Raw genomic sequence first — 24,844 nt, 5'->3', positions numbered from 1 at the left:
TGCCTCACCGCGTCTCCGTTTCTTCTGATTCTCCGCCAATCCGCTCAAACGTGCGTAATATACGCGCACTCTGGTGATGGCATCAGCAGGGAACAAAGTGGACACGTTTTCCTGCCGTAGATCAGTGGCTGAGTGGAGGTGGTAATGTAGCGGGAAATTAAATGGGTATTAAGTGGAAATTAAATTTGGAAGGATGCGCTTTAAACACCGGAAATGTGGCTGATGCTTGAGGCGTGGTATTAGGACGCTCTGCAAGACGAAGTACTCCATCCTCCCTTATTGAAAGAGCTTGTTTTGTTTACGCACTTGCACAAACAAAAGGAATCATTTGTGTTACCTTATAGAGCAGCGGTGGGCAATTCTGTTTTTTTTTTTTAGGGGGGGTCCTGCATGTCTACCTGAACCCCTAATCCAAATCATGAGGATCATTACCCAATACCTAAAGAGTGATTATCTGATCATATGATACAGGTGAGAGGCAGAGAGAGCGAGAGAGAGAGAGAGAGAGAGAGAGAGAGAGAGAGAGAGAAAGAGAGAGAGAGAGAGAGAGAGAGATGTTCATGAAAAGTAAAGTTATCAAATTCATTACAGACAAAATATTTACTATTACTGCTGAAACTGGCTAAATAAGATCCCCTTAAATCACAGGTGTCAAACTCAAGGCCCGGGGGCCAGATACGGCCCACCACATCATTTTATGTGGCCCTCGAAGACAAATTGTGCATCAAATTCGTGTGTCATTACTAGAATTGCAAATTGTCTTCAGTTTTAATATCTTTTGTCTAAAATATTTGACCAATTTTTACTCGTCTGATTTGAAAACGAGTTATTTGTCAGTTTGTTTTGTAGCTTTTACTGTATATAATATGAGGTGCTCATACATTTATTTGGCCATAAAGAAGCTATGGCTACAATGCGGCCCGCGAAAAAAAAGAGTTTGACACCCCTGCCTTAAATAATCATTTTCTTGTACCACTTGTTTTTTCACAATTGTTGGACAAAAAGACACCAAAAGCCAAGAAAAAGCAAAACAGACATAAACTTGGTGGTAATTAGGATTTTATTCAGATGTGTGATTGAAGAGGCTTTTGTCATCTCCCATATCAAGTCACAATATAATAAAAGCGCTGCAAAAATGTTTCACAGTGAGAGTTGAAATATTCGTGTAATGGATCGCAGTTTCCCGCCACAATTAAATGTGTTTTCCTAGGGTACATTTCAAATTATTTCCCAGTTTCTATTTAGAATACAATCCAAAAACCATTCCACGGCGTGAGGCCAATCCTGCTGGATGCAACCACCATGCTGGGCTCACATCAGGGACAGATCCTTTCGTAACTGTTCCTGCATGTTTTGAAAAAAATAAAGCACACCGAGTGCCGGCTCCCCAGGAAGACACGTCCTCATATTCATACGGGTGGCTAGGACGCTCACATCTTCGCAGTTTGTAGCGGGGAGGACACAAACACATGTAAATGCTGACTGCCATCAGGAAACTTTACAGCCTGCTGCCACCCCGATATTGCCTCTATTAAGTTGAGTTGATGAAGGGATGTTGGGGGAATGCTAAGGCGATGGCAAAATTCTGCATGCTGGTTGTCACTTGAAGGATTAGGGCCATGAAAAATTTACAATATTAGCATGGGTCAGCTTGAGTGACAGTGATTAGCACATAAAGAAAAGACGACCCGGTGAAATCAGAGCAGGGGGAAAGGACGTGGTCGTTGATTCCTCTCAGGAGCTATGATATGAAGATATGAGACTCTTATGAAGAAGACAGAGTTGGGTTCAATCCAAGTACGAGACTTTACATCACGTCCTTCCAATGTCACGACACTCGTGGTTGGATTTGATGTTCCATTAGTCTTCTGAGTTGTTAGTAAACGTTAGCTAAAGAGCTAGCTTAAACGGCGTCGAAGTTTACGACTTTAGTATGTTCCTAATTCTCGGGGAATTTTTTTGTTTTGTCTTCGTAAATGTTAGGGGAAGGGCCAAGACAAAGGTTTTGGGTTAAGAGGAAAAAAATTACTTGTGAGTAAATGTTAGCTAAAGATCTAGCTTAAACGGCGTAGACGCTTACGACGTCACGAGTTTAGTACGTTCCCAATTCTCAGGGGATTTTTTTTGTTTTCTCTTCATAAAAGTTAGGTGAAGGGGCAAGACGGAGGTTTTGGGTTAAGAGGAAGGAAAGAGGTTTGGGCCTTAAAGTCTCTGTGTGGGAAAAAAAAAAAAAAAACTACACCAATACATACACTGTCAGTCCAATGTTAAGAAAAAGTTCTTTTATCGCCGTAGAAAAAAATCTTGCAGAGCAATGATTGTTTTCAAGAGGTACTCACCAAAGGGATAAAGAGTGTGAATGATAGACTGAAACGATTACGCTTGAAGGTATCAGTATGAGAAGCGGTGCCTCTAAGCTGCCAAACGGAATCAAACCCATCAAGAAGGCACGAAATTAAAATAGAAACAATAGGCAGAAAAATTGATTTTCCTCTGCAAAATGAATTAAAGGCAAAATATGGTATTTAATTGGGATAGAGGGTTGAAGACATCCCCAGAGAATGACAGCTCAGCGCCCTCACTTTTTCTTCATTTAAAACATATTATTATCTCATTGAGCTGGCTCGCTCTGCCGCAGCAATTATGTACTTAAGTGAATGTGATGGAAGAAAAGATGTTGGCAGTCAAGTCAACATACGGAAGCCGAGAGGCTTCTTGTCTTATTCAAAAAGCCTTTTTTTTTTGCTTTAATGACGCCTCTTTTCCTGTGCAATGCGTGATAACAGAGTGCAATTTTTTTTTTGAGAAGAAGCCAGACAAGACAAGAGAGAGCGATGAAGAGTGAAATATAACCACGGAGGCGGTAAAATAAATAATTAATGTGGGACTTTTAAAAACTAAATAAATTAAAAAGAAATCTCATCTTGCTTCACGCCATGACTTTTTTTTTTTTTTTGGATGACAGAAAGAATTAGAGGAAACTTGAAGCGCTTAAATTGCGGGAGCAGATGCTGGAGTGCGGATAAAGTAGCTCAAGGTCATTCAAGTGTTTTCACTGACACACTCAATAGCCTTTCGGTGACACGTGACCGCAAACGAAGGTGATGGATTTGTTAAGATCCTTTTAATGTTCTCCTCTTGCACGTCATAGACCTCATTGCGGAGTGAGTCAAGTTTAAAAAGCTTCTCTCTTTGGTGAGTTAATAAATGTGGAACATCAATGTGTACTGGAGAGGACAGGAAATGGTGATGGACTTATTTGCCCAGGTTGGAGACTTGGTTGAAGGCAATCTGATGAAGTAGTTCAGAAAAGCAAGCGGTTAAAAGGGCGAATGGGTGTTATGTGGATGATTGTAGAGTGAAAAGCAATTGTTCTCACACGTGACTCATTATTGCTCTGAATTGAAGCTACTGTGCTGGCTGGTCATCAGAGCTTTAGCTGAGAGAAATGGTTTCCTGTGTGCAGTTTATTGCCACCAACAAAACATTTTTTATGGATGAAGTCAAGGGTGAAGGTACTTATTAACAGTACAAAGAGGTCTTCGGTTTTTGGACAGAATTTTGTTCCGACACATGAAAATATTATGTGTTGTGTTCCGCATGAGCAGATTGAGTAACTATTAGCAAAAAGTGGATTAATATTTGGCCCATTCGATTGTATTTGGGGGAAAAAAAATTGCAGGCATGGGGAGAACTTGCAAACTCCAAACAGGAAGACCACCGTCACTGGCGAAACACAATTTATAATTTTTAAAAAATGTCTACATTTATTATAATATTAATTCACGACGGTTGCAACCGGTGCAATTCAAGTGATATATATTTGATATATTTTATATATTTATATCATTTTTCTATCCCATTAGTCAGGTAGTACGACTTGACAGAAACGATTGTGCTAGCTGATTATGACAAAAAAAAAAAATTCCACAAAGCAATATGAGGCTGAACAAACATTCTCAATTTTGGTACTGCAAATGCTAAGGTTAAGGCGCAACAGTGCTAGAAGAACAAACAACAAACGCACACACCATGTTTGCCACCTCACTGACCTCTGTGTGTTTGGGTGAGAGAACAAGCAACAGTTTGCTATTGGTGAAGCCGCAACAACGTGTTTTTCCTGGAAAAACAATAAAGCATTTAGTTTGACCCCTGGGTGCAAAGAGGAACGTTCGAGACAGAGCGAAAAGCACTCAAATGGATGCAATGAGGCGCGGTGAGGAAAAGCAGATCATGAGTGGCAACACTTGATTTTGCTTTTTCTCTTATTTTTGATCGAGGTTCACCGCATCACTGCATCCACCACAAAAAATGTTTATAGTCTGCTCGTGCAAATGCTAAGTTAAATATTCAAGGAGGAAATGCACGTCACTTTTACAGCCACACATCTGCTGGGGGATAATGCCCGAGGGAAGAAATAGCTCCAAGTCACTTTGAGATTGTAGAAATTCTGTATATTGTGTCATTTTGTCAACAGACTCATGCACCATTTCCCCACCCCTTGAATATTTAATAGGAACATGCTAATGGAGACCGAAGACATGCTAATGCAAATGAAACATTAGGCGAAAACAAGAGCGAGAGACAAACTCATTTTCTTTCATTTTCTTCCGTAGCTGTAACGGCTGAAGGACAAATGTGGTGAATCGATATGATTCATCTCGACATAGACTTTGCGTGATATTTGTTCAAAAAGTTTCATCTTCCTTATGCCAACAGACTTTTTCAACTCGACATCAGATTGCTTGCACTCTCTTTCTTAAGTTCTCATCACTTCTGAATATTTCTGTGTGAATTTAAATCAATTTAATCAACTTTTTGTCTCCAATTTACCAATTTGCTCCTCAACTAAAAATCACTGATTAGCATTCGTGTTACTTCGAACAATAATAAAACATTTTAGCTTATTTAAGCTTCTGTAACTTTACAAAAGTCAATACAGGTTCTGACGTTGCGTTTAAAAGATGATTTAGAGCAAGAAATATTCACAGAGAGCCAAAACTAAAGAAATTGGGACAGAGAAAGTCTGATAATGAAGGCAGTGGGTAGCAGAAGGTTAAGGATCTTTATTTTAAAGGAAGAGAAGGCGTATAATTGGAAGCCGGCCAAGTGCTGTGAAAGACGCTCTATGATGTGATCATTAGCTCGAGTGAGGATCTTTCTCTCCTGAGTCAGGTGGAGACGAGAGCGGGAAGGACAATGAGCCCGACATGGCCATGAAAGCCAAAAGGGGGAGGAAAAGGTTACAGTTGGTATGGCAGGACGGCGGAAAATAAAGAGAGGCGATTCGATGGGAGTGCACGCCAAGAATATTTCGATTCATCTTGGGAATCCTTCTGACACATCAGCCGTGGAGTCAAGTTAGCGTTTCAATTTATCAATGTCAAGAAGAGCAGTTGGGAGTACGTTGTGCTGGAATATTGAGCAGCATGAGAAATGAGCTTTGGGGTGGAAGGTGAAGTCAGCGGCACATTTGTGAGAAGAGCAACATATAATCAGGCAGGGGAGGAAAAAAACAAAAGGAAGACCCCCACAAATGGGGCAGCACCAAAGTCAAATGTTCCATTTCCCAAATTGCTGCAGAGGATGATTTTAAAAACTGCCAGCTTTATTTTTTGGGGTGAGTTGGTATTAGCCCCAAAACTGCTGTGAAAGAGAAACATTTTAGTTCGCTCTGGGCTTCCCTCAACAGTTGTCAAATGTAATTTACTGTGAAGCCATGTTGGAGAATATAAATCAAGCGTGGTAAACAAGTACTGAACGAGGCAAAGTTAGTTGGACGTAAACATCTTGGGAAAAAGTCGCACCATTTTTTTTTTTTTTATTCTTCTGCCAAGTGGCACCAATTGGATGAGTCACGGCAGAAAAAAAAAGAGGGGAAATGAACAAAAATACCCTTGATGAATAAAAACAAAATAAACCTAGCATTTGTAAATAAATATATACCTTTGGTCAATTAATATTTTTGATTTTTTTTCAAATTGTGGTTCTCTTTAATTGCTGAATTAAGTACAGTTCAGTTATATTTAACTTTAAAGTGGGATATATTTTCATTTATTCTTTTAGAATTGATTGAATTGATTCAGGAAGTCTTTTATTTCCCTGTTCCCTAAAACTAGGCTAGTGTCAAAATAAAAAATGTGATTCAGTTCAACATTGTCTCCTATTTTTACAAAAGAAGAGGCGAGGTTGCCATGGCAATGACAGGGCCACAATTCTCCCGAATATTAGATAGTCTGACATCCAAAATGAGTTTCCCGTTCGTGACACATGCAGTCATGCCCTTGACAAAAATCGTTGTTTGAGTTACAGACGGCGATGACGCCATACTGATGAAAGACTTCGTACCGTGAATGCGAACGCCCACCAATCGCAGGCGAAAAATACCTGTTGGCTTGATTCATTGTCATCCCCACTCCCACGCCGCCACCCTTTGCCCTTTTCCCGGCGGGCTAAATGTTCAGCGTCGCATCTTCCCATCAGACCACAAGCGAACACTCCTCCTCTAATTTGATTTGTTCGGAAAGGTCACTGCGGAAAATAATTGGTGGAGAATCTCTTAATTTATGTTGGTAATTATGAAACGCAAAAGGTGTGACCGGGAGGACCTGAGGAAAAAATAATAATGGGGAAGCGCTAAATGTAATACTGAAACTATGGAAGTGTAAAAATCTCGACCCTGCGGCTGCATCACTGAAAAGCGGACTCGCTATCGGTCGAAGGTCATGCATTGATTTTTTTTTTCTTGACAGACACACACGGATGGAGCTACATACGATGTTTTTCTAAGGATATTTCAGGGAGTCCACAAAACCGTTTTCCCTACAAACGCTTAAAATATTTCAGAAAACGCTGGTAAAGATTCATTATGTGTTCTGTACGGGAGACGGGTGTAAATTTTGAAAAAAAAATTACGTGAAATAGTCAAAAGTCTCCCTGGCACCTGGCGGGGATATTTTTCTGGGGGGGTCAGTGCCCTCCTAGCCCCCCTTCTAGCTCTGCCAATGCACATTTCAATTGGTTTTGTTAAACTGACTCACTCCCACTCATCAGCATCGCCCGGATTATCCATGAACCGAAAAGGAATCTTATTAACATAGAAAGTGTGGCATGGGCGGAAAATCTCCTTGCCGAAGGGTTCGCATGTCAGTGTGTGTGTGTTCAGCGGTTCCTGGGTGATAGTTGGGCATCCTCGGGCTTCTCGCGGACCGCACTTGTGTTTTTCCATACACGGCGCCGTCAACTACGAGACACATGTCACATGACCTCCTTCCTTTCCTCTTGCCGTCGCCGCCCTTTGTCCACTTTTATCCCATCGCCTTTCACATGCCGTCATCAACGAGGACAAAGTCACCCTTTCCAACTTCAGTCGGACTCCTTTACTGTCATCATAACATTGAGATGAAAAAAAAAAGATTGGAGTGGGTCAATATCAAAGTGCCTTTGGTGTATGTAGCATAAGAATAGCTACAAAAAAGAAAAATCTTGTTTCATGTTTTGCGGTAATGGTGCCTGGATGCAGCATAATGAGGACAAGCAGTATGGGAAATGGATTTGTTGTTGTAGAGGAATGCAATGTTCCTCGAGAACAGATGTCATTTTGGAAAGCACATGACGGTGAATTGTAATTATATTTCCTTGACAAATTTGAGCAACAATTTATTCTGCATTTTGTTGACTATTTTTCCATCTGGCAAATATACTCTTAAAAAAAAAATACTGGGTTTGCTATTTCATTTGGGTTACGTTCAACCAAGCATTTTAAAAGTTTTTATAATATTAAGTCTTGATGTGCAGTGTCAGCGTTTTTCTATTAAGCGAATGTGATATTAAAATTAGTGTCAGTAAATCAAGTAGCGTCTCGATTGGGCTTTTACGTCGAAACGAATGCAAACGCTCGGAGCGAATTGCCAAAAGTGTCATCAAGAGGATGACTTAACGCCAATTCAAACTTGAAAGAGGAGAAACGATGATGCGAAGATGGCCCGGAATAAAGAAGAGACAATTATAGCGGCTGGCGTGGGGCCATGAATACAACCAAGATCACAAAAACGGTGAAGAATGGATCATGCTATTGAAAAAACAGCAGGGGAATGTGTTGAGCTTAAATCGAGTCATTTATTTCAAAATTGTCTCTGTTGCAAACAAAACATTGCGCTTGACGCTCCACTGGGATTTGAGGTACCAAACAGCATTATGGCTCCAAACTATGTTCGCTTATGTAAACAAACTTCACAGACAGCTTCCAGCACTTTTAAAATATTCATTGCTGTGAGTTTCTTTGTTTTTTTAAGTGTACTGGAGGCCACTAGTGGCTCATCTGTAGTTTTGGCTTCTCTCCTAGCTTGTCATGGTGTGATAGCAGTACATGACCGGTGTTGGTTTCAGAGTGATACAAGAAATATTTGAGTGTGGGGAAATTATTGGCGAGTTGCCTTCACTGAAGGTGCTGTTCACTGTCACACTGTGGAGGCTTCACAACCTTCACAATCAATTAATGTCTCACTTTGTAGCCAAGAGGTGAGCTGGAGCGTCTCTACAGGCTTCAAGGGCACATGGTGGACCAGAGCGGGTTTTTAAATATTTATTATATATATATATATCTTCCTGGGAAGAATATTTTTTTTTACTTCTTCAAAAAGATTCATGATTGCAATAATGTTTGGGAAAAATATTTCCATCCGTTTTTTATGCCTCAGTCCTTATTAGATATCTAGTATTTTTTTTTCTTCGTCCGTTTATGACCCTTTTTTTCTTGTTATAATTGTTTATGCACCTATATGTGTTTTCAAAAAATAATATAAAAAATAATATAATAAAATATATAATAATCTCGGGTTCTAATTTAATAACGTGAACCTCAGTGAAGATGAGAGAGAGTGTCTGGCAAGGAGCAAGAACCCAATTAAGTCAAGAAAATTGTTTTTTTTTTTTTTTAGGAAGATACACGGAGGAGGGACATGTTAGACGAATTCAAACACAAATCTTTCTATAAGAAACACTATCGGCCAGCCACAACATTGAGCTCAAAAGTAAACCAAAAAAAAAAACATTGGCAGTTCATTTGAAAAGCTTCCATTTAAGGATTTAGATTTTTGTGTGTTTGACTTATTCACTGCCATTGACAAGAATAGACATCAAATATTACTTTGTACTGAGCTGGCAGTGAATGATTTGATCCTGCAAGCTGGAGTTTATCCCAGCTAACATTTTAAATTGTTTATTTTGACATTCAAGTTCTTGTGAAAGAAAAGTACTGACACAATGAAAACGTTAGACGTGTCAGAATTTCTGCTTGTATAAGGACTGTGAAATTCTGTGAAGCACCACGGTGGAAAAAAAAGTAGAGCGGAAGCCACATGAATAAAAATGCTTGCATAAAAGCACTAAGAAGAGAGAAATGGAAAAAAATAGCAATTTGCCGTAATGCTCATTTGAGGGCATTGATTGAATGGCTGTAGGTGGCTCTATAGAGAATGATTGCTTGTTAGTGCTTCTTCTTCAGAATACAAATGAACTGATTCCAACTAATTATTTACGACAAGTTGAAATGCAGGCAAACTTTAAGGCTTGGTTTTATATCAATGAGTGTTTCCAGGTTGGTGATTCATTTATTTACTTTATTGACTTATTCTTATAAAAAATAAAATAATAAAAATAAAATTAAAAATAGAAAGAAAGAAATACTTATATAAATATATATTTATTCATTATTTATCTTTAGTTTATATATAAAATGGATACAACAAATTTGATTCTACAAATGGAGCTATACGTGAAAATTTAAAACAATTATCAGTTGTTTAACATTTGCAGATTGTCTAACTGATATTAACCGGTTTTTAGTGAATGGCCCACTTTCATTCACGTGATCAAGCCTACTCCACATAGAGCTGGGTCAATGGCGAGTCCGGCTTTTGTTGCCATGACGACCGGTGGTGGAGCCTGAACTTTGCTAGAAGGTTTCAATGGCTGCCTCTCATTCCGCTGGCAAGTGGGTGCATAGCTATCTATCTCTCTATCAATCTATCAATCTCTCTCGCTCACTCTCTATTTCTCTCAGCAGGAACAGTCATGTACTTTAAACTAGTCGATGTGAATCGTGTTTTTCGTTCAGTATTGTACAATAATGGGCTTGGAACAAATTCGACATATTTTGCACACGTCTACAATAACTTTAAATTGATCACAGTTTTTAAAATGTCAGCGGAAATGAGGAGAACAATCACATAAGTGAGGCTGTTGCAGAATGCCAAACAGACATTTGTTGCTAGGCAACAAAGGGGAGATAAGCATCACCTTTCCCCCCCACCCCCACCTTTCTTCTTGATCATACCGAGATGTTGACCCCGGCCACTCGGCCACCTTGCTGACCCCCTCTGTTGACTCTGCACGACTGTTAGCAATCAAGAGGAAATTATTTTCTCAACCATTTTCTTAAGCGGTACTTTTTATATTAGATTATTTATTCTGACATTTTTTTTCCTATCATACAACTTCAGTTTTACCTTTTTTTTTTTTTTTCTTCAGTATGGCATTTGTAAGACTCCTTGATATGTGTGTGGACGTCCTTGGTGTGAGGTTGAGGACAAAATGTAGGTTTACCAGTTGATTTGTTTTGCTCATCTGGGAATGACTGAAACAATGAGAAAGAATGGACACAGTGGACAAATTAGCTTTCCTCTTTTTAGGTAGCTGTACTTTACGTGCCTTTTAGGCATTTGCAGAAAATGCGCTGCTATGTGTCACACTCAACTAAATGTTCCATTTTCAGTGTCATTCATTGCTCACCAGTCAAGGCCTGCTTTTCAATGCAAACTAAATATTTTTCTATCTCACGATACAACTGCACAATAGCCGACGAGATTCACTTTAAGCGAGATCAAATTCACTTGGTTAAATGATTTTTTTATGGCGCAGTGCAGATCAAATATACTGGGTGAAGTAAATTTGATCTGCACTGCGGAGAGGTGTAACACCCTGTTGGCGGGAACGCGACGCTTGTGGCGACAGTCTGGGATCAACTAGGAGGTCTACGTCTTTGGAGACCACTTTTAGGTCTTCGTAATAGTCATAAATGTCACTGTTTTATCGCGTCTTTTTTTTCAGTATATTCCCACTATGATGCTACCGACATTAAAAAAAAACACTGAGCGCCATAATTAAAAGCTAAATACAACTGAACTGTACCTTAAAAGTATTTACTTTACTTTTTGTGATGTTTTAATGTACATTTTATTTGTACTTACTTCAGAAATATTTTTGTGTCCCAGAATCACTGTACTAGGGTGTTATTATCATTTAAACAATAGACAGCCGTGTGAATTCAAATAAATATTTTGAAATATATTTCAATATATTAAATATATTTTTAAATATTTTAAAATATACGTATATAACATGTATGTAATTAATTCAGTTATCGATCAATTCAATAATAATAATAATATAATGTTTAAATATTTCAATATGTAATGGGGAGCTACAGCATGCTCAATGATAATTGTTAATACATCCATAGATTCTGCATCATAGTCTCAAGGGGATGGACATTAGCGTTTGTTGGAAGGGTGAAACGATTTTCTCTACAGGCTACCTTTACCGTCTATTATTTCAAAAACAAAAAGTAGCTCCTCTGTTCAGAGTGCCTTTTGTTTGCAGGCCTTTGACCCGATCAAAAGGCAAATCAGCCTTTCCCTGGCTGGCCCTGGCTGTTGTTTTGCTATCGATCTAGTGTGGTCATTACGCACCGCTCCGAACGATCAGTTAAGCCACAGACAATGCTCGCATTCATCTCTGTCAGAGCTTGAAGGCTTAATCGGAACGAGTTTAGGATGTGGTATTACATATGCAAATATTACAAAATGCTCACAAAAATAAATCTGGGATTTCAAACAACTAAAGGATTAAAACTGCGCTCAAAGCCTTTCCTTTGGTTTAATTGATCCCGGAGGGTTTTTTCCAGCGGGAAGTTTTGGCTTCTTCATGAACTTCATTGTTGAAATTGGATTCTACCTTGCTCATCACTTTTCAAACTCTACAAGCAATAAAGTTTCATTTCTTAGTTTAAATCATGCTCGTGTTGGACTAAGACTTTAGCGCAGTGCTATATTAGCATTTCAAACCTTTTACATGCACTCACATATAAGTGTGGGATTGCATTTAAAGCCAGCTAATGTCAAAACATGATCAACCATCTGCCACCTTGGCTGCTGCACAAAAGTGGTAAAGCTTTTCAAATATCTGGCAAAAGCTCCCTTTTCGTTTCCTTTCAGATCTCCACAGAATGCTTATTAGAGCTCCACAGAGCGCCACTACCACTGTCATCACACTCAGTGATGTTTCGTCATCACCTTCCCCTTCCCACAGGAAACCATGCCGCCACCGGTATGATAAACGTTCCTCTAATCAACGAGCTGCTGGCGAATGGAAAAAAAAAAGAGCGGGTGTGCGGAGGCCGAGATGAATCCAGCCATTGCGATGTCATGTTGTGCACTGTGTCATCTTATTGTGTGCAGTGCATCAGGTGCGGTTTAACACTTGCCCGGCAGCCAGGTGTTCATTTCACTAACAATAGAGCGAGCGCGTCATTGTGCCGTGCACGGCGCCAGCTTCACCCTCATTCGCAAATGAGAGCGCAGTCTGACTTGTAAATGGTCTTTTTATTTAAGGCATGCTCTTTGTTTCGCTAATCAAAGATGCCTCTTGTTTGAAATGCGAGAGAGCGTGGATTAGAAAGGTGGGAGCTGCGGACGCAGGAGGCTTTGGGTGCACTTTGGCGTGCGATGATGATTAGCGATAATTAAAATCGGGAAATATTGTCAAATGTTTTACAAATAACGTAATAAAAAATAAATGATGGTGTCGCTTTTGTTGTACAGGCTTTGTTTTAATGTTTTCACCTCCCTGTACTTATATGCAAATGGTGTCAATTGACACCTTTATCAGAGGTAATTTAATATTCTTCAGAACACTTTGGAATAATTGCATACATTGTGTCTTTGCAAAAGTCCCATGGAGCTGCTTCAAAGTTAAAGCGGAGGACAGGTGTTTTGAAAAAAATAAAACACCAACGATGAGTTGTTGTGCTAGTAGGATTGTGATTCCATCACAAAGCAACTCTGAATAATGCATGAATCAAAAGAACAAGGGGAGATATGAACAAATAATTTAAATCACACGCTTAACTCATCTAATAATGTAATATTAATATTTTGCAAGAACACTCATTCTGTTTGTTTAGCGCGGAAGAAGAAGCCGATTAGAGAAGACAATTAGCCACAAGAAAATAACATTTGGACGGATGTGCACAAGCTATTTAGCCTTCATCAAATTATGACACAACCATTTGTCAAACTTCGAAATTAGCCAGCCTCCCAAATAAGCTCCTTACATCATTTTAAATCCATGCAAAGTCATCACTTTGGTGTTCTGTGTCCAGAGAGCTGTTTAAAGATAAATTTGCATATTCCAAGAATTAATTAACTTTTTTTTGTGCAAATCAATGTAAGAACAGCAATGCCCTTTAAAGAAGCATAGAATGTATGATTAGGATACAGAATAGAAAGTAATACATTCAGTTATCTACTAATGCTCCGCCTAAGGCCGAACACGACTGAACTGAACAATCGGCCCAAAAAAAATACAGTCAGCGACTTATATCTGCAAACCCGGCGAATGACCCTCACTTACATAATCGACTTGCAGCTCTAGTCTCGCTATCTCAAAATGCTAAAGTCACGCATGACGGTGTGAATACAAATTTTAAATCAAGCCGGATTTGCGTTGCAAGAGTGGGAAAAGTGAGAGTGATAACAACCGCTACCTTTTTAAGCAGGTTAACTGATCCGTGTACTGTACATAATAAATGAGGTCACGCTTGGAAAAGCACTCGACTGGAGTTCACTCAGAGACAATTATGAAGTTCAAACAACGACACCTTTGGAAAATGTCACCGTGTGTTCCAGTGGGAGAATGTTATCATCAAGCACTGCCACTGCTTTGGATCTGGATGTTCTATAGGTGGGAAGGTTTTCGAACTCTAATGAAGGGGGGCGGGGCTTAGATTAAAGCTGTTTCAGTGAGTCGTCAGGAACATCATTCAAGATTTCCCCTCATGCAAGACAAACAGAATTAATTACTTAAAATGAGCACTCAACTTTGCCTTCTGATAGCTCAATGCTAACACAAAATGCAAAACATCATAGGGCGGCTAACAAATAGCATCGGTGAGGTAACAATACTCCCAAGCCTTTGAGTCATTTAAATTAGCTGAGTAACTCTTCTAATTTGTGGTACATGACTGTTTTATACTGCCCCTAGTGGCCAATTAGTTTTTTTCTCACGTTTGGCATGCTGAAGGACTCAAACGGCAAGGAACAGAGACACTAAAAATCAAGTGCGGAAATATAAATTCAGAAATAAGCCCAATCTTATGATGATACATGAATGGCATGTTAACAAAAAAATAAAAATAAATCAGCCTAAATTTGGTCAGACAATGATTTGCGGAAGAAGTGGTTAACAAGTTACATCCCAGACAGACGAAGCAAACCAAAGCCACATATTGACACACTTTGCATTTGATCAATACGTCTATCATAACACTTAAATGCTACAAACGAAAGAAGCCAGCTCCGGGAAAGTGACTATTGATCCACAATCACTAAGGCGCATCTGGCCACAGACAACATTCCGCATCATCTCGGCTCCAACATCCTGAACCGAGTGTTTCTTATCAACGTGGCCCCCGAAGAGGCGGGACTCGATAAATCAATGGCGGCAAGCATTCGTTCAGGATGAAGAAACATCAGTTTTTGATGACGTTTGATGTCACTTTACACTAGAGGGAGACAAAGATCCTCTGTGGATGGACACGTGTCACATGAAGATGTGATTTCTTTATTTTTTTAGAAACTAAAAACGTAAAACCGCTCAAGGCTATCTTTACGGCTTTTCGCTTTTTTTCTCAGTGTGATATCGATTCAGGCATGGCGTGATTACTCTACATGAGGGAAAAAAAAAGAATCCAAATGAAGGTGTTTATAGTCATGGCCTGTCTGAGTGCCTGATGTGATGTGACTTCAAATATTTGCCAGCAGCAGGAGGCCGTCTGCTTTAATCCAAATGTATTTTGGTACGTATGTGGGCCACATTACCGGGCTGTATCCTCGGGGATATAACGGTAACGGCAACACGAGAGGGAAGCAGCATGTTGGGAGAAAAGGACAGACGAGGACTTTACGAGATATGTTGCGCAATCAATAACCAATTTATCTGAACCTGATGGATGGATAAAGTTCGCACCGGTGATATTACCAGTTCACCGCCCTGGACTATATATTATCTGACCTTGGGAGTTTTGGAGGACATTTTAGTCGGGTGATTACACCTTGATAAAGGTATGGCTTGGTTGCCATGACAACAGCTGCTCTGGCTCATGGGCTTTGGAACAGAGCAACCTGGATTTTTTGCACTTTCTTTTCAGTTCACTATCCTGCAAGCTTTTGCTTCCTTTTTGTAAAGTCCAAAGCTTTAGTGAGGGCTTATTGTGCAGTGTTGTGTTGAGCCACCGTACTTGAAAAGCACCACAACAGCTATAAAGTTAAAAGTTAACACCATGTACGGCAAAACGTCTGAAACACAGCATGAAAAAAAAACATGGCCGCCTACTAACTCAACTATGTTGTTTTTCCTTTCCCGGGGAAAAAGCTGATATTTTCCGCTGACTCACTTAAAGATTCCAATTTAAAATGAAACACAGCAAATCCATGTCAGCAAACGTGAAATGTATAACCTGATAATAGTACGAGAAAAATTTAGTGTTAGCATGCTAATGCTAGCTTAGTACCGCTAGGCTTGCTGTTTTATTTAAGCTGTTGTCACAATTACGTACTTTTATACCCGCAAAAAAAAAATCCACATCGTGTATTTGGTGTCCAATCAGAATTGAAGATTGACGACAGATTTGGAATTTAGCGGAAGTTACTCAAACATTTGCAGAACAGCCACATGACATTAAGTGGAAAATGTATCCAAAATATAACAAAGTAGTGATAAAGCCTTGACTGAGTGTCGAACATCAGCAACAACTGGCAAAGCAGTGGCTTTTAAGACCTCACTTCTTCTTATGTATTAAAGATTTATACAGAGAAAATAAGAGGAAGAATTGAAAAGCTACAGAAATACAGCTGAGAAAAGATAATAGTCATATATTTGTTCTTTATAGCGGTAATGCACGTCATAACAATAAAAAGAAAGCAATGTAATTCTTCTTACAAAGGTATTAGCCAATACTACTGAAATCAGCCTCTCAGTATGTCTTATAAAATATTGTTGAATAAAATCCAGAGAACTACAGGCAGTAAATAAAATGCTGAGTAGCAGTTAAAGAGTGTGTTGACTTGATTGTACCGATTTCTAAAGGGTCTACATCACAGAGGCACTACGCGGTATGAAGAAGAGGCCCGAGTTCACATGAAGTGCAGCCGCTTTTTTTTTTTTTTACGTGACATTCGACATTTGAACTTGATTTACTAGCGTGGGCACTTGAGTTTAGCGTAGAAAGGTAAGAAACTGACATTTGTGGCTCTTCACAGGAAAACGGCATCGCGTTGGGGAAAGGGGTGAGTGATTCGCTTGGCAGGACTCTGGGATCGCCGATCGTTATCGTCCCGTCATGGTCCTTCAATACCTGGCAAAGCAGAAGACAATCTTCTCAATTTGTGAAGCTTCGTTTTGATCGGTGGAGGGGGTGGGGGGCATGGAAGATGTTATTGTAAAGAAAAAGTTTGGGTCGACTGCTTTTGGGGATTGTACGAACTTCATTCTGTGGATCGTCACTATTGTGGAAACGGGAAATGCACATTGTCGTATTGTCTGATAAAGGCCTTAATTGTAAAAAAAACAAAAAACAGGCTCGCATCTATTTGTTACGATTGTTCCATTGCACAAATAAATTGCTTGTTTAAATGCCGTCGGTCCGGATCAACACAATGGCGGTCCAGCGGGAGCTGACTACACAGGTGCCTTTGGGTCTTTGTCAGCCCTGACAAGGTGACGCAAACGCTCGGTCTCTAACGGAGCGGCGGCGCAAAGACGGCGCTTCCAACGATAAGAAAAAAAGAGCATTCAGCGGAGATTTATGTGGCGCCGTCTGATAGGTTTTGTGAAAAGATGTTAGACGAGGACTACAAACAGATGCGAAGCGGACTCAATTACCATCTGTCTGGCTGTTTTCTTGTCAGCTCTGTCAGGTTCTCTATGGTCTTGAAAATTCTTCACTTTCCAAGTTTTTGAAATGACTGATGCAATCTGCCGAAAGTCAGGCAGCAGTGACAACACCTACGTATCATGTTGCAATATGAGCAACCACCTTCATCCAGTCTCGGAGCGGGTACTCTGTCAAGCGGGTGATTCTAATCCTATTAGTTATTTTTTGTCCATTTAAGTTATTTATGTCTTCCTGTCCTTTCTAAGAAAAGCACAAATTATTTTCTCGTAATTCTATTAATTTGTCAATTTCCGATCACAAGATTAATATAGATGGAGGGGATGTAAGAAATGTTTTTGGGGTGAGGCTGGAACGGTTTAATGGCATTCCCATTCATTTCAATGCGGAAAGATGATTTGGATAACCGGGGGCAAATATGTTCTTTACAAAGCAACATTACCTGACATTAAAAAACTATCGAAACATTATGAAACACTCTAAATAAGGATTGACATCAACTTCTCCATAACGAAACTTGATCACCGTCGTTTAAACTTAGCCTGAATACATCGCTCCCCTTTCACTCACTACTTGTCATTCATCCCAATGGGACTCACCCTATGTCCGGCACCATCTCGTCAGACTTGGAGATCTTGCGGTAGCAGTAAACCATCTCGACCAACAGCCAGAAGGTCAAGAAGACCAGCAGCAAGTACATCATGATCTCCGAGTAGAGGGCTGTGGCGTCCGGGCTGGCTGCGAGAGCACACAAACATGTTTTATTCAATACCCTTGGGGTTATTTCTATCGCGAATCAAACGGTACTTTTTATTCACAGATTTGAGGAGGATGTGTGCAACCCACAATAAACAAATCGGGGCATCATAAAGAAGACATGCTTTTGAGCTTTGTTTTCAATAGGGACTCCATTCACGGGCTAATTTATTCGTAACACCTGCACAATGTAATGAAAATCAATACAAGAGATGTATGAAAAAAATTCTGCCTTTACATAGAATATGTAAAATTTTCAAAAGCAGATTTTTTTAAAAACATGTCTTGTATCACTTGTGCTACAAACAATACAACCTGTGAAGGTAAAGGCGACTTGTGGAGATTTGAATCATCTTCATTAAAGCTTTGGCAAGGACCACAACGTTTGATGGTTAAAAAAAATCACTTCAATACAACAACAACAAAAATATCTCCACAAGTTCGCCTTTAAAACGTGAAAAAAGATGAATTGTGTAAGACATGAGGAATATTTTAACATGTATGACTTAGTGATAAGAGAACCAAACCCATTACTGCTTAAATGTCTCTAATCAATTCAACTTTTTAAACTCGCTACGGTAAATAATGGTGTAACTGAATACAAGGTGCCAAATTCCACAAAGCGATGTGAATCTGCAGCCTCGGCAAATAGCTCTATTATAGTCATATAATCCCTCGCATGGCAAAGTACACACTGGCGCAAACACATGCACACATTTGCACTGAGCTATATAATCCATTTGACAACAATGACCATCATTAGTGGAACATAAAACCGGGCCGTCATTATGTGCAGAACACGGGGGATTCTTCGTGGCATTTGATAACACAGAAGTGGGATATAAAGGAAGACGCTTGAATTAATTACCGACACTACATACTAAACTCAAGATAAATTCTACTCAAAAATCTGCACAGATAAAAACATTCAGTTCATTTTTAGAACACACTAAATTGGGGAAACAATGTTGGCATCGGTGACGGCGAGTGTATGTATTGTAAACGGATGGCGTCATGGAAGCATTCAAATGCAAGTCAAAGATGCAGGAAGCAGAATACATTACCCCTTGCGAAAAGAAAGCAGACAAAAGGGCAGACAAGACAAAACAAAACACACAATTAATCCTTCAGAACATAGAGAGGGTGTGCACTATGGTTATGGTGATTTATTTGCTGTTTTTGCCTTTTTAGGCATGATAGAATGCACTTTGGTTAAAAAAAAAAAAAATTCCTCTCCTCTGATCTTATTTTGAATTTGCTGTGAAGGATATTTCTAATTGGAACTTAAAAGCAGACTAGCCATCCATTTTCAACTGCACTTATCTTCATTAGAGTCTATCCCAGCAGAGTTTGGGTGAGAGACCTGCCCTGGATGCAAGCCAAGCGCAAGGCTCATTTAAGCCTCGTTTCCACCGACGTTATCTACTCTACTCTACTTGACATTTAGCCCGGCCTCCACCGGCAAACTTGTATGGCTCTTCTGTACTTTGCTAGCTTTTTGGCGACCTACATTATTGTGGTTCTAAAAAAGTGGCCCGGTTCTAAAACGTGACGTAAATATTTTAGAGGCTAATTATTAGTCCGAGATAATCAATTTAAGGCTGCTCAAAAAAAAAAAAAAAAAAACATTCTGGGAAAACTGCTGCCATTAATGACCAACTTTGAAGAGAGGGAAAAATAATGACTTTCAAACAAATACTTGCGCTTTTGCGGGGAGGTCAACCTTTTTAACAGTACTTGAATTAACTAAACTAAAATAAAAAAAATAAAAAATCATGAATGAAAAAAATATGTATTATATGTAAAAAAAAAAAAAAAAATCTAACCAAAATTAAAGACTAATAACTAATACTACAATTAACCAAATAAATAAATGAATAAATAAATAAATAAAACAGAATTTTAAAAGCAAATATCAAACCAAAATTAATTAAAAATAATGACAAATTTGAATGCCAGTTTAAAAATGAACCCACAAATCTGATCTTGAGTCATCACATTCTTGTGTAAAGTGTCGGGCAACGAATCCCACCTTCCTCCTTCACTCTGAGCGTGATGTTCTTCAAGACATAAGCTGACGGAGTGAAGGAGTCAAACTCGAACTGGCGAAGCACGTGGCACTCGTAGACGCCGCTGTCGTTGTAGGTCACATTGACGATGCTGATGGAGAGGTCTTGCAGGTCCTGGCTGCCGTTCCACAACAGCCGGCCCTTGAACGGTCCATCCATCTCCATCGGAAAGTCTCCCTCATACTTGTATATCTAGGGATGGACAAAAAAGTGAGATGCTCTTGTTTTATGATCATCACTTAGATAAGAAATACTGGACTGGGTGAAAGATCTTACGAGGGTTTTGTCAGGTGTGACGCCTTCTTCCATCTTAGTGATGTAATACCAATCCACATGGGTTTTGGCTTTCACCTCCTCACGTTTCATACAAGAGATACATGTCAATTTCATCATCTTTCCCAGAACCGCTTCCGTCCCCGAGGGGAGGTCTACGCACACTGGCTGGCTCAGGTGCACTGCGATAGAAGAAGAGCATATGACTAGCTTAGCCGCTGACAACACACAAAAATAAGGAAATGAATCACAGCTCATGGAAAGTCAGCCCCATTAATATTTGGACATTGAGACAATTTTTAGCATTCCAGCTTTGTAAATCAAATACCGTAAAATTATAAATATTTTGTTTATTCTAATATTTTTGTAGTAAAATAAAGTATCACAACATAATGGTCCAGTCTTGCCTATGATCGATTCCTTGCAGCCTTTCAGTCTATAGCGAATCCAATTTGGAGCAAATGGCAAAGCTCAGTAAGCATTAAAGTGACGTCCACTCAATTTTACAGCTCTGCGAGCACTGGGAAAAGGTTTGCCTTCAGTACTTGATCACAAATCCAAGCTCATCCAGGCCAGTGAGCACTAATGATGGCCTCTGCACATTACTATTTGCTTTAAGGGGAAGGACAATTGAGTGGGAGGTAAAGGGGGGAAAAAATGTGACAGTCAAATTATAGGAGACAGGACCAAGTGGGAAGGATGCAATGGGAAGAATAAAAGAGATTATAAAAGACAAAGATGGATGTCTTCTAAGTGAAGCGTGGCAGCAGCAGCAGCCTGCCAGCTGGCCACATGGATGTCTCTAGTGTGACTGGGTAACGTTCTACTTATATAACCAACCCCCACCCCCCCTGCCCCACAGGCAGACTGTGACAACATTGATTCCATCATTTATCTGGCAGTTCAGGGGATGACCGAAAGTGGTCAAGTAAAGTGAGAATTTGAATGGCATTAAATTGATAATTCACAATCTCTGAATAAACAAAGGTCCATTTTAAGGCCTGTGAAGTTAACAAATGAAGTTAGCAAATTCATTATCGACAAAAAAATATATATTTTTTACTGCTGAAAAAGGCTAAGTAAAGTATGCATTTATTAAATTACTGTTATCTTTGCCTTTTAATTTTGTTGAAAATATGTTTGTAATTTTGGGGTTAGTTATTTAAATAACTAAACGAATCATTTTAAGTACTCAATTTTTATCATCGAGTTAGTTGAAAGCATTTTTAAACAGGTATGGATAAAATTAGGTAGGTTTCACTTTTGGGTAATTTAGCAAAAACAATGGCTAGCATGCTAAGAGCAACACTGCAGTGTGCAATACAATTCAGTTTCAAAATAATAGCCTGGATAACATCATTTTGGGGGGCTGCCCCTTCACACACAATAGAGAAAAATGCTAAAAAAATCAAAATTCAAGCCAGAAATATTTGCTCATTAATGGTGCCATCGGACATGCTTTGAACCTCATTCAAATGTAACCGTCAAAAGGACTACAGCTAATCTACACGTAAACACAACTAAGCAAACAAATTTATCGGTGAAGTTTTAAACTTACCCCAAAAAAGCAAAAGGACCACAATTTGTAGATGAACTCTGGCTGGAGTTTGCATATTCAAGTCTCTCTATAGGTACAGCTAAAGATTGACTTTTGGATCTTCCACACTTAACGAGGTCAGGAGTTCAGAGTTCTCAAGGGCAGTTCAGGACCCAGGACAGCGCCACTCCTCGGCGAGGGTGCGCGCGCAGCTCACCTCCGTCCGCGAAACTGGCAGTCAATCACAAACTTCAACTTTATGGCAGGAACTACAAAATAAATAGGCTTAATTCAGAAGCGAAGCTTGGACTTTTGTACAAATCTATGCAATCGAGACTCATAAATGTAACTTGAGCGAACTAACTTCATCAATTGCTTCCTTTCGTTAGTTGAAACGTGCTCACCTGACGCGTTGACATTGTTTCCAAAATCGACGAGACGACGGGCAAAAAAAAGCGAAGGACCTGTGGATTCTCTCTCGGATTTGTACTCCACGCGACAAAAATCAACGACCCCACTTCTCTCTTCAGCCCTCAAAGAATAGCAACGACGCTTCAAGTCTTTTCAAATCTATTTGCGCCATTAAAGAAAGATTTGAGACATTCGCCTGTCCCTCTCTTTCCCACTCCCTTTTGTTTTCCAGTAGTCGCTGATGGGCACTGACGCGCATGCGCGAGACTCCCACCTCCACCGTACGTAAATGTGCATCATGCACATTGCGTCGCCTTTAAGTCAGCTGTTTGCATGAGCGGGCAGACGGTTGCACAACAACAGAGTGGAATAGTTCCACTAAAAATAGCACAAAAAATGGACGCATTGTTAAAATAGTATTCGAACTGAAAAGTGATGCTTTCTATTGACTGGATCACCAAGCGTGACGTCAGCTGGGTCAATACCTCTTAAGTGCTGATGGTACACTCAATTACGTGGGAATGTAGTAAAGATCAAAATGTTTGATGTGGTTTTATTGCTCACAATTCAAATCATTTCAATTATGCATATTCTATTTTTATAATCATTTTTGAACATTTTTCCCTGAAATTGCTGTCCACCCTGTCATCATGCAAATTGCAAGTGTGAGACATATTGTGACATTGTTTGGTACCTCTGAATATACATTTTTTTGGGGGGGTAAATAAAGGCACTATTTATTGGAAAATGGTAAGCATAATTTAATTACATTAGGTGAGAAAATAATTGTGTCTAATGTGGCCTGTAATTGTAAATGTACAGACAATGATGATTCAATACCTAATGTATGTTTATACACTAAAGGATAGTCTCCCTTTTATCCTCGATGACTCAGAGACAGCAGATGTGGATTAAAGTGGTGTTTAACGTGATAATCTGTCAACTGTGTGACACAACACAGCGAGAGGGAAGATGAAGCGACGGTGAAGTATCCTCAGGAGGTGCAATGTTAGGAACGAATCGTTGAGCCTGTCAGATAATAGTCTGAGATGATGGGAGGTTTAGAAGCAGAGACGGGGAAAAAAAAAATATTGGGGATGCTTCTTTCTATTTTTAGCCCTCATCTTTGAGTGAGGAAAAACCACTCTTGGGTTAGATTAGCAGAAGCAGTGGCACGCTGGGAAACGAAGGGGAGCCCTAAATAAGGCACGTCTGCTTTGAGCCATATCCTGGCGATACGGAAACCATAGCAACAGTGATGCGGCGCCATGGTGACCAGCAGAAGAGGCCTGTGCTAGGAGAGTTCGAATTGTTTCTCCAAATTAGTTGATGATAAATTTTAATATTTAAAATCCTCAGAGTACATTATTACGGTTTTGCATTAGGCCTCTGAACATATACATTTAATTTAAAATAAATCATTCTAGTAGAATATCTAATTTATCGTGATTTATTAGCATCGCCCTAATACAAAAACAAATAGACACACACATGCTTCTTGTGAGCACTAACTTCTAAAAATAGCTATCGTGTGTGTCTAACTAAATAGAGCAAGCATAGTTTCTCTAGTACGATACAACAAAAGCTTGACGCACACACCAAGCTCCATTTCAGCAAAGTGTGGATGTGCTGGTGCTGATGCATTGCTGATGCAAACACCTCACTGGCACACTGCAACAAATCTGATTGATAAGACACGCACACACAGCCGTAGGCTCGTGCCAGTTTCCACTCAGGGGGGCGACTTGGCACTGAGCGGCAAACACATACTGATAATAAGTGAAGACTAGCTCGGTCTGACCTTGTGATTTGGCACATAGACACCTTTTGTTCTATTATAAGAAGCTGTCCAGGGAACGTGTCATCACGATGGCTAAATATACTCTAGTCACTTGGATAACATATTGGTGCCATTGAGGATTCTTTTCAACAAGGAGATGAATTATGAATTATACATGAACACATGTTGGTCATCGGCCATTACGTCGAAGTCTTTTCGTGTCTGGTTGGATGAAGTTTATTGTCTTAATTAGAGTGTGCTAATGAACGGGCTGTCTAACATGTCAACTGGAGTATTAGAAACCTGAGGTGGCAGTGCAAGGGGAATTGATTGGGTCGCGGTAAATAGAACCCATGAGGATCATGTCTACATTTATTTGATTATATTAAGTAGTGAAGAAATTCTAGTGAATGAATAAATAAATGAATAAATAGGTAAAATCGCCAACAATCACCTGGAAAAATGTTAGTAAAATACAAATACACATAAAACAAGTATAGAATCTACTTAATAAATGTACACTGTAAAAACCAGATTTTAGACACAGCTGACTATGAGCAACTAACATTTTTTGCAGTGTTGTGTGATGATTTACCTTCTTTCTGAAGTTGGAGAAACTTCTCCTTTGTTTCACGGTTGACGTCTTTCATGATTGATGTCGGTGCAACTTGTGATCACGCCCATTCGGCTGCAGATTAATCAGTGGATTCAATCTAATGCAGGTGTTAGTTTTGGAAATTGGAAAACCCCAAAATTGGGTTATTAAAACAATTGTTACTGACCGCCTC

At 39.5% G+C, this 24,844-nt stretch overlaps 1 protein-coding gene across 6 annotated transcripts; it reads right to left on the bottom strand.

Annotated features, from left to right (window-relative positions):
* Positions 1–624: 624 nt before the first annotated feature.
* On the bottom strand, positions 625–24,710 carry scn3b (sodium channel, voltage-gated, type III, beta). Of its 6 annotated transcripts, XM_088380898.1 has the most exons (7): positions 22,270–22,571; positions 21,887–22,134; positions 20,332–20,510; positions 20,019–20,247; positions 17,830–17,968; positions 7,286–7,382; positions 625–6,531 (listed from the first exon to the last, which is right to left on the bottom strand). In XM_088380898.1, exons 2-7 carry the CDS (start codon positions 21,939–21,941, stop codon positions 6,529–6,531), a joined length of 702 nt encoding a protein of 233 aa, XP_088237024.1. In that variant the 5' UTR covers positions 21,942–22,134; positions 22,270–22,571; the 3' UTR covers positions 625–6,528. The 6 variants fall into 6 exon arrangements, with proteins under 6 accessions (XP_088237024.1, XP_088237023.1, XP_088237021.1 ...); XM_088380897.1 differs by having other exon boundaries at positions 625–7,382; XM_088380895.1 differs by lacking the exons at positions 625–6,531; positions 7,286–7,382; positions 22,270–22,571 and adding exons at positions 8,099–10,636; positions 24,652–24,710.
* Positions 24,711–24,844: the final 134 nt, after the last annotated feature.

Source organism: Syngnathus floridae, chromosome 7 (assembly GCF_059516105.1).
Source record: "Syngnathus floridae isolate MCC-2025c chromosome 7, RoL_Sflo_1.0, whole genome shotgun sequence".
Lineage (NCBI taxonomy): Eukaryota > Metazoa > Chordata > Actinopteri > Syngnathiformes > Syngnathidae > Syngnathus > Syngnathus floridae.
This window is presented reverse-complemented; position numbering and strand designations above follow the sequence as displayed.